At 39.3% G+C, this 11,162-nt stretch overlaps 1 protein-coding gene across 2 annotated transcripts in view; it reads right to left on the reverse strand.

Moving 5' to 3' along the window:
• LOC143721323 (glutamine-rich protein 2) overlaps nucleotides 1-10,993 on the reverse strand; it is a 39,300-nt gene extending 28,307 nt beyond the window's left edge. The window contains exon 1 of one of the 2 annotated variants that reach the window (XM_077211608.1): nucleotides 10,323-10,993. In XM_077211608.1, the coding sequence (XP_077067723.1) occupies nucleotides 10,323-10,706 (384 nt within the window). In that variant the 5' untranslated portion in view covers nucleotides 10,707-10,993. The remainder of the gene's footprint in view (nucleotides 1-10,322) is intronic. The other variant, XM_077211606.1, reaches the window with a different exon arrangement.
• Between the last annotated feature and the right edge of the window lie 169 nt (nucleotides 10,994-11,162).

Below are 11,162 nucleotides of genomic sequence, written 5' to 3' on the forward strand. Positions count from 1 at the left end.
TTCGTCGTCCAGAGGGTAAGGTCAGTTGCCGCACAAAGCTCCCGGAGGACACGGCGGGACATCCACATACACTTTAGCTGCTCTGCCATCGAGGGTGGTGAGAGGGAGGAGGAGCCATTAGGACGCTTCTGGCACTATACGGCGCCGTCCACGTCCTAGAGAGCTTCTCATGCCGTTCCAGAAAGAATGGTACCGGGCGGCGCATCGAGAACCAGCATGGCCCGCCCCGAGAAACTAATCATCCAACCGAGATGTTTCGGGACGTGGTGGGGGGGTTCCACGTAAGCCCAACCTTCTCGGCGGCCGGGAAAGCATAGATCGGCCATTCTGGATCTGACTCGGGCAACGCTACACTCCCCAAAGGGGGTAACGCAGCTGAATCCTCATCTCCGGAGGACTGAAGCTTCCCCTCCAATGCTGCAACAGAAATCTGGTGTTAGGTCACGACTGGTCGTCCATGAGAAGGACCCGCACGCTCCTTTGGAGGCTCCTACGGCGGCAGCGTTTGTGACGCGTGAGTGGGCCCACGGAGATTGCCTCGGCAGGGAAGCCCTCACTGTTATCCTCAGATCACCAGAATAGGCACTAGATCGGGGCATAGGCGAGGGGACTCCATCTCCCTTGAGGTAAGCGAGTCTCGATCTCAACGCTGCCATAGTCATATTCCCGCAACGGGAACATGAACTATTCACAAAGGCTGCCTCAGCGTGCTGAATGCCCAAACACGAGAGGCAGCTATTGTGGCCGTCTGCTGGTGCCAGGGAACCGACCACATCCAGAAATGCACAAGTGGAATGACATCCTGAAAAGGACGCAGGGTCACGCTTGTGTTGCTCTTTTTGTGAAAGAAAAAATGCTCTTTGTGAACTCTCACAGTGCTGGGGCACCCAGGGAATGGCCGCTGTGTACTGTGTACACTGATGGTAAACACCCACCGAACCGATACAAGCTAGAACAGTAAAAACAGCAGTTGTTTGAACAAAGAAATGTTCGCGCCCACCGGCTGCTCGCGCCGTCACACCAAAACTGTCTGTACAGTTTTATATGAACAACAGCAGTCTGCAGATTCAGAGATGAACAAGAAGCTCGCCTCTGAAGTGAAAGACAAACGTCCACTTCCTGTTTATACCCGCACTGTGCGTGACGCGATTCACACACGCCAATGTTCATTGGCTCGTTCTGTGAACTCTCGAAGATGATAGGGCTCCCTGAAGTGATCCCAATTACATCGCCACGTCGACGTAACGTCAAACGTGAGCGACTGATATGGAACAAACAGTACCAAAAAGCACCATGATATTATTATAGCTTTTTGGAGTACCATGTAAAATTCTATTTAGAATTCTATTACTATGATATACAGTCATGTGAAAAAGAAAGGACACCCTACTGAATTCTATGGTTTTAGGACATAATAAAAAATCATATGGACGTCAATCAGCAGTGACTGATTGATTCTTACTGTCTTAATTTCTATAGAAAGAGTAAGGCTGTACTTAGTTTTTCACACATAGCTTCTCCATTTTGGCTTTATTTTTGTTAAATAAATAATGACACAGTTTAATATGTCATGTATTGTTGTTCATCTGAGGTTGTATTTACCTAATTTTAAGACCTGCTGAAGACCAGATGACTATGTTCTATACATAGAATTATGCTTTTACGTACGTGTCCTTTCTTTTTCAGATGACTGTATATTAAAGTGATATATGTTGAACTGATATATGTAAGATATATGTTGAACTACTGTGCTATTTCAATTAGATAACAGATATGCATACACTACGGTTCAAAAGTTTGATGTCAGTTAAACATTTTTTAAAGAAAGTAATCCTTTTATGCAGTAACGATGCATTCAATGAATCGAAAGTGTCAGTAAAGACATTTATAATGTTATTTAAAAAAAATTCTATTTCAAAGAAATGCTGTTTTTTAAAAAAAAACATTTATTAATTAAAGAATCGTGGGCAGAAAAGGTATCACGGTTTCCACAAAAAATAATACGCTGTAAGAAATGTTTCGAGCATCAAATCAGCATATTAGAATGATTTCTGAAGGATCTGGAGTAATCAGAAAGAATAAATTACATTTTAAAATATATTCAAATACATCATAAATTATAATAACACTTCACAATATGACAGTTGTATAGTATTTTTGGATGCAGAATTCGCATAAGAGCTTTTTTTAAACCCCAAACTTTTGAACAGCAGTGTATCAGAGAACACATCATGTACTATAAATCCTGCCACGGTCCGTTTTGCAAGGGACAATTTGTCATTATGAACCTGACAGCCCATTTGTTTATGGTAATTAGGTAAGATAAGAATTTAGTCCAGCTGTTCACAGCAAATATAAATGACACACACACGCTGTTTAACAAGTCAGTCATCGTTTGTTCTTTAACGACGTGAGTCATCGCCACAGGAGAGTTCAAACTGTCACGGCTTATCACCTAGTCAGCATCGTTATTTTGTAACCATGACACGGTATCAGGGCACAGGGCTCTACTGCACACCCTGGTTCAGTCAAAACAACAGAAGTCAATATAATAGGGAACACCCTAACCTCATCACACCTGGGAAAGAGCATGTGATGAGCGGCCTGAATCCGTCGGTTTATTCAACCACACACACCCCCTGGGAATCATTACCATCCAGACCCCCCTTGACGTTCCTCATTGAACGCATCGCTCCAATGCACCATGTTTTTTTCTGCGGGTCACATGTTTGACGGCAGCATTGCTGTGGATAGCCTGAGCGTCACCCGTGCTTCTCATTCCTGTCCGGCCTCCCCGGATCCAGCTGGCGGGGGTCATCTGAGGGCACTGGATAACCATGGGTGACTCCAAACATGTCCAAACCAAACATTAATGATTAAGAAGATGAGCAGGACCTCCCCGTGCACCGGCGGCTCTGCGGGAGGTTCATTACTGTGGATGGATGAAGACGTGATCGCAGCTAAAGCCAGACTCAGCGTCATGCGAGACGTATCAGTGCTACAATACTAATGTCTTCCACCTTCTTATTACAGTTAAGATAGATAGGGGAAGTTGTATGTAAACCTGAAAACTTGGTGTGGCAAATGAGTGAATCACTCACAACCAAACAAACGCTTGGATACACCATAAAATAAAATAGAATAGAATAGAAAATATTTATTCTAGCTTCATGCATTCTTTTTTGTTATCAACACTTGAAGGTGGGAACGTTTAATAAAAAAGCAAAAAAAAAAATTGATCAACACTTGAATATGGGTTAGTTTAATAAAAAAAGCAAAATTCTGAACAAAAAGCTGAGAAAATCATGCCCCCCCCAACCACACACACACACACACACACACACACACACACACACACACACACACACACACACACACACACACACACACACACACACACACACACACACACACACACACACACACACACACACACACACACACACACACACACACACACACACACACACACACACACACACACACACACACACACACATTTTAAAATGCTGAAATGTGTGACATTTTATTATAAATGTTTAGTATTATACATTTACAATAATTAAAATTAAAAGGCTTAATTTGCAGATGTATTGCAAAAATATTCAGATAATTGTATGCTTCTTATTTATGCAATGCCCTTTTTATACCTAACAGCTGTTGTTATTGCCAAGTGTGACTCAAGATGTACATTTATGCAATTTTCCATATTCTAGTGTTCAAAAGTTTGGGGTCGGTACAATTTGTGTGTGTGTGTGTGTGTGTCTTTTTGAAAATCTCTTATACTTACCATATATTTAATAAAAATTACAGTAACAGTTATGTTGTGAAATATTATTACAATTTTAAAAAAGTTTTCTATTGTAATATTATATTAAAATGTAATTTATTCCTGTGATCAGAGCTGAATTTTCAGCATCATTACTCCAGTCGATCATTCTTTTTATTATCAATGTTGAAAGGATTTGTGCTGCTTCATATTTATGTTGAAACCGTGACATTTTTTTCAAGATTATTTTAATCTTTAATTATCAAGAAAAAAATTAATTTGCAAACAATTTTTTATGTCCGCTTGAGGTGGTTTTTGAAAAAGAGTTCTGATAATAAATTCTGACGTAGCGAACATTAAACTCACGTGACTAATTGTTTTATTTACTATTGGTTACTAGGTTACCAATACCACCGTCATCCACTCGAACAATTTGATAGAAACGCACCTCATTCGTATTCGTTTGTTTTTTTGCAAACTTTGAAAAGATTCACTTCACGTTTGGATGGAAACCCAGCTATTGTCTTTACATGTATGTTGTAAAGCTGTTGCGTTTCCTGTTGGATTATTATTGTCTTCCTGTTTGGATTTGTGTTTTCTTGTTTGGATTATTGCCATCTGCTTTCCAATTTGTATTATCGTTGCTTGCGTGTTTGTGGAATAAAGACTGCTTGTGATTAAATCCTGGCGTCTCTTCTCTTTCCTGCAAACCGTAACAGTAATTATAAACACACTGGTTTGCAAACAATTTTACCATTTTTACCGTTTACTACCATTTACAGTTTATTCTTCTAGGTATTTACCTATCGTAGCTAGTGAATCGGAAGTCTCACAAATTCACAGAAAAAAGATTTCTTCCGCATTGAAAATTAAGTTGGATATGAAATATATATTTTTTAGGATTTTTGGTCACTACATTACCATGTGGGTTATTTCATTTTACTAAATGTGGATCACAGTAATAATGAATAACAAGTAGTGCATGTCCAAACTTTTGACTGGCACCTATGAGACTTTTACATGACACCATTTAAAAACGTAAAAAAATACAATTCAATACGTATTTTTTTTTTTTTTTTTTGCGTTTTGGCCGTTTATTTACACAACAACTGTGTTATGTTGGGCTGAAAACGCAAAAAAATGGGTTTCAAAGTGCAAGTTTTTGAAAACAATCGAGTTATCGTCTCCGTGTAAACTACAAAACGTGAAATTTGTGAAAACTGGGATGTCATGTGTATTATATTTTCTGTCTATAGGTGTGTAGTGCTGATGACACTCAATTATATATCTCATCACGACCAGATGAAAACACTAACTTATCTAAATTGACAGAGTGTCTAAATGATATAAAATGCTGGATGACGTGTAATTTCCTGCTATTAAATTCAGATAAAACGGAGGTACTACTTATTAGTCCAAAAAACTACCCACAAAATCCCTTACAATACAACTTTAATTTAGAAGGATGTCCTGTTACTTTATCCACTACAGTAAAAGACCTGGGTGTTATACTAGACCGCAACTTGACTTTTGAAAATCATATTTCATATATTACAAGAACAGCCTTTTTCCACCTTAGAAACATTACAAAGCTACGTAACATGCTATCTGTTTCTGATGCAGAAAAGTTAGTTCATGCATTCATGACCTCGAGACTAGATTATTGTAATGCTTTATTAGCTGGCTGTCCTGCATCCTCAATAAATAAGCTACAGTTAGTGCAAAATGCAGCCGCTAGAGTTCTTACTAGATCAAGAAAATATGATCATATAACACCAATTTTATCATCTCTACACTGGTTACCTATTAAGTTACGTATCAATTACAAAGTACTACTACTTACCTATAAAGCCCTAAATGGTTTAGCTCCTGTGTATTTAACAGACCTTCTATCGCCATACAATCCATCGCGTTCTTTAAGATCACTAAATTCGAGGCTTCTGGTCATTCCTAGGATATCTAAGTCCACTAAAGGAGGGAGGGCGTTCTCACATTTAGCTCCTAAACTCTGGAATAGCCTTCCTGATATTGTACGAGACTCAGACTCGCTGTCCCAGTTTAAAACTAGATTAAAGACGCATCTCTTTAACCAAGCATTCACATAATGCTTAACCTTTAATACCACTGTTGAATCAGTTCGAATGCATTAACATTATGAACATCAGCTATGCTAATTATCTCCCATCTGCTTTTCTGCTGTTATCTCGGGACGCTAGTCCCGAGGTAAATAGCGTTCGTCAGCTCCAGTTTGTATCCAGCCTCTCACGGAGACTTCAGATGCCCCAACGCCTGTGAAGAGACGACTCGACGCCTGTGAAGAGACGACTCGACGCCTGTGAAGAGACGACTCGACGCCTGTGAAGAGACGACTCGACGCCTGTGAAGAGACGACTCAAAGCCTGTGAAGAGACGACTCGACGCCTGTGAAGAGACGACTCAAAGCCGGCGATATGTTATGCCATAAATTAATACATGATTAACTAACTGTATTTTTCTATGTACATTTCCGAAATGCACTTTCTGTAAAGCTGCTTTGAGACAATGTGTATTGTGAAAAGCGCTATACAAATAAATTTGAATTGAATTGAATAGTGTTTCTTCACAAAGTGACATCGCCATCTACTGGCCTGGCATGAATAATGCAGTGGTTTTACTCATTTTCGTGGATCAGTGTGAACGGAGATTATTTTGACAAAGTTGTCGTCTGTATGTGAAGAACGCAAAGGAAAAACCTTTCCGTTTTTAGTAGATCGTCGTCGTGTAAACGTACCCTGAATTTGAAAAGTACAAAGTCTGCCAATCAACTTTGCCAATAAACAAACATACAGCAAAACGTGTTTACCCTCCAGACAGACTGTGTTTGAACTAAAACACTTGTGAAATGTGTCCATGTGGTAAATACATAGGAAGTGTTATTTGACGTCCATCACTGATATTTAAGTATCTCAGAAACAGGGGTTTGGGGAGTGTGACGAACATGTAGTTTGTGGAACACGAGACACAGATGGTGTTATTTGAGATTGGAGCTCAGTGTCTGTGGCTCATTGTTCTGTGGTCTTTCATCAATCATCTAGAGCTGAGACACGCTGATGAAACATTCAGCCTCCTGCAGACCCCCAACAGAGGAGCAGCTCGCCGGCCCGGCCTCCACACATGCCTTTCACTTTCATAAACTCCACCTCCAATGTGAATTTTTCATTTTGGAGTACTCTTCTATACATTTAATTAATTAATATTATTATTTTTTTCAGATCGTATTGGAAGAACTGTTCATTTCCCAGATTTCAGTATAATAATTACATAATAGAATTACATCAATATTCAAATTTTAAGTTCAATTAAGTTTAATTTGTTCAATATTAGTTGAGAAAAATATCATTTACATCTCAGAGAACAAATATAGTATTCACATTTTTTTGGTTTTACATTTCTATTCAGTCATTTTTTCATTCAAATTCCAAAATAACATCCGGTGGGTGTTTACATTTACACTGGTGAACCAATAGAGTGCAACAGTCGGGTTCGGGAAGTAAACTACTCATTTTCTCCATAGTGAAATTGATTTTTAATGATATAATGATAATGATGAGCTACAAGGTTGTTCACTAATGGTATTTGCTTCTGTTGAAGCCGTCAGACCACTTTATTTCAACTTAGTTTTAAAATAATCACATTGAACAGAGGAATTTGCAGTGAAAACTACATTACCCATGATGCTGTACAGAAAATTCCACCAATCAGAGAATCGATACAAGCAAAACATACCATATTTTACAATAAACTTAATTCGATTATGCTGCTCGCAAAGCTCTATGGTATTGTAGTTCTTTCCCTCACTAAAGCTGTTAGACAACTTTAAATCTTTATCTTTTTGTCCAATTTTCAAATTCTCTTTTGCTTCAAATCAAAGTTTACTGTTATGACTCACCTAATAGCTATAGTTGGTTTGGTTAATGGATTATAATGCTTTAACAAAGACTCTTGAAATCCATGGAACAAATTAATGTAATAAAATGTAATAAAAATAATACTTCTGGAAGTGGGCGGGCACTAAGGCACTCTATAGTTAAATTACTTAATTTAGTTAACCTGTGTATTAAAATGAACCAATTAACTAATTTAATTTACAATACTTATTAATTGTGCCCAGCCCTGATTAATGAGTGTTTGGGTTTAAGAGAGAAAGAGTGTAAGGATACTGCATGTGACCCATCAGTGATGAGAATGAGGAATATAATGATGATTAGATTTACATTCACAACCTTCTTACCATTATTTGTGTTTTCGAGTGTCAAACAAGTGAGGCAGTACTATGGTATCAGTGTCGTAACATATGTAGTCTGTTTTCAAACATACTGAATTATAACACCTTTTGATTTTGATGATAAAATTATCATTATAACATACACTCATGATAATAATGGATCTTTATTGGCACCTATAGTTCCATGAAGAACCTTTAACATTCATGGAACCTTTTCATTCCACAAAAGGTTCTTTATAGTAGAAAAAAGGTTCTTTAGATTATTAAAATGCTCTTCACGTTTCCGTAGTTCACACGGAGACGATAGCGGTATCGTTTCCATTGTTGTGTAAATGAATGGGCAAATCGCATTAAAAAAAATTAAATTGTTAGTTGAGGGGCCGTTTACACGACACAAAACCTCTTTTGTTTTGGCCGTTCATTCGTTTTTTGGGACCTGAAAACGCAACCTTCTGAAAATGGGTTTCAAAGTGCAAGTTTTTGAAAACTACACCATTATCGTCTCCGTGTAAACTACAAACACATGAATTTGTAAAAACAGTGACGCATGTGTATTACGTGTTCTTTCTATGTTGTTTCGTTACAAAGTGACATCGCCATCTACTGGCCTGGCATGAATAATAAAGCGATTTTACTCGTTTTCGCGGATCCTTGTGAACGGGGATCATTTTGACAATGTTGACATGAGGGTCTGTTTACATGATGCCGTTTTCAACTAAAAACATACAAAAATCTTATGAGTTTTGGCCGTTCGTTTATGCGGCAATGGCGTTTTAGGTGCCTGAAAACGGTTTTCAAAGTGAAAGATTTTGAAAAAGGTCTCTATTTAAACAACAAAAAAGCAAATCTCTGAAAACGATGATGTCATGCACATGCGTATTTCGTGTTCAGTCTATAGTGTTTCATCGCCATCTAATGGCCTGGCAGCAGAATACAGGGTTTTTAGTCGTTTTCGCGGATCCGTGTGAATGGGGATCGTTTTGACAATGGTGTCGTCTGTACATGGAAAACTGCAGACCGTTGTCGTGTAAACGTACCATAAAAAGCCAAGGAAAAACCTTTCCATCATTAGTACATCATTGTCGTGTAAACACACCCTAAGAAAATAATGTTTTTTTAAAGAGCTGTTCATTGAAAGGTTCTTTGGGGAATCCCAAATGGTTATGGCATCACTGTCGAAACACCTTCATTTATATGAGTTTCTATGTCAAAAAACATGTTTCCATTATACATGCCTAAAGCATGGTGTCACCATGACGTATGTCCAAAAAACACGATGATACCATATTAACTATATGGTAAAAGCATACTGGTAACACTTTACAATAAGGTTGATTAGTTAACATTAGTTAACTACATTAGTTAGCATGAACTGATAATGAACTCCAGAACTTATACAGCATTTATTCATCTTTGTTAATGTTTATTTCAGAGCAGTTGCTCATTATTTAAAGAGACATGCACCGAAACGGGTCGCTGTGAACAGATTTTGAGGAGGTAAAAAGGGTGTTGTTTTACACAACCATTGAGGAATTTTAACCAAAGTATATTACAAACTTTACATGAAACCCTAAAGAATCATACCAACTTGTAAAAAATGGGCATCCGATGAACCCTTTAAGGACTACAAGAAACGGCTACACAAGCTTCCTCCCGGGTTAGTGACATCACTAACATCACCCTGAAATGTACATAAACTCCGCCCCCCGAGAACGTGGTTTATAGATTACAATGACAGAATATGGTAATAAATTACTAGAAGATAATTACACATAAGCTACATAGATTAATCAACTAACCATTCATAAAGGTTGTCAACATGTTGTCACTTCTTCTTGAGTCTCTCCATCTTTGTCTGACTCCGGTTTGAACATAAAGGTTTTTGAAATTTTCAATGCATGTCTGCGTGAGGTAATAGAAGAAGCTGCTAACACACACACACACACACACACACACACACACACACACACACACACACACCCTCTGTGCCGGGAGCAGCAGCCCATTTGCATTTAAAGGGACAAACACAAAAATTGCGTTTTTTCTCACCCTCAAAAAGGGACGATTTTAACATGCTATAAAAAAATAATCTTTGGTCAAACTTCACGTATACACACTCTGGGGACATCAAAGACTTATTTTACATCTTGTGAAAAGGGCATTATACCACCCTTTTAATAGACCTAAGTTACAGTGTAACGTTAGTGGTGGTAACGTTACCATGGTTCTGTAAAGCATATACTTCTAGTTCACAGTAGTAGTTTTTGTAAGTTTCCTCCTGTCTCTTACCTTGGACACCCCGTCCTCGTTCCCCTGGGCCTTCCTGCGGAGCTGCATGAGGGTCCACATGTCGCTGAGCGCCGTGTCGGAGGAGCCCATGAGATCGGAGGCGGTGGGAAGAGCCTCCAGTGCCCGCAGCTGCTCCTCCATCCCCCGCACCCTCTCCTCCATCACCCGATGCGAGCTCGACGGCTCCAGCAGGAAGGCTTTGCTCTGTTCTGGGCTGTCATGGTCGTTGTCCGCCTCTTTCCATGCGGTTTTGACCCTCTCGATCTTTAGGTGTCCCAGGATGGCGTGTAGTAACGTGTGCAGAGCGCTGAAATTGACCGCTCCGACATCAGGCGTCCCGATGGAGAGATCCAGCAGCTCATGCAGGCTTATGTCTGTCGACATGGTCTAAACAAACACGTTACGAGGCTGTCAAAACCGACAATCACAGATAATGCTCGTTTGAATGACTTCTCTCCGAACAAGTACGCAAGACCCGATTTAGTCTGTTTTCGAACATAATCACTTGGTTATATCGGTTTAAACTGTTTTCTCATGTTTGTGAGGAAGGTAGAGTTATACTAAATCCGTGTCTTGTGGCGATTAAAATGCGTCGCGTCTTGTTCATCATTTAAGTCGCACGTTACCGGCTGATTTGCTTTGGTCGAGTTTGCTCTGTTTATGCTCTCCCCGCCTTCCGAGGATGCTGATTGGTTTAAATGCCTTGCGTCACTCGCGCTCTCTGTTCTCATTGGATGAAGTCTCTGTTTGTCAACAGAAATTACCTTAGTGTTGTGAGCAGCGGCGTCTTTGGGTGCTTAGCAACGGATTCAGTGGCAGCATCATCGGCAGTGCACGTGA

The sequence above is a fragment of the Siphateles boraxobius genome, unplaced genomic scaffold, assembly GCF_051911475.1.
Source record: "Siphateles boraxobius isolate OS27281-9 unplaced genomic scaffold, OSU_SipBor_1 66, whole genome shotgun sequence".
NCBI lineage: Eukaryota > Metazoa > Chordata > Actinopteri > Cypriniformes > Leuciscidae > Siphateles > Siphateles boraxobius.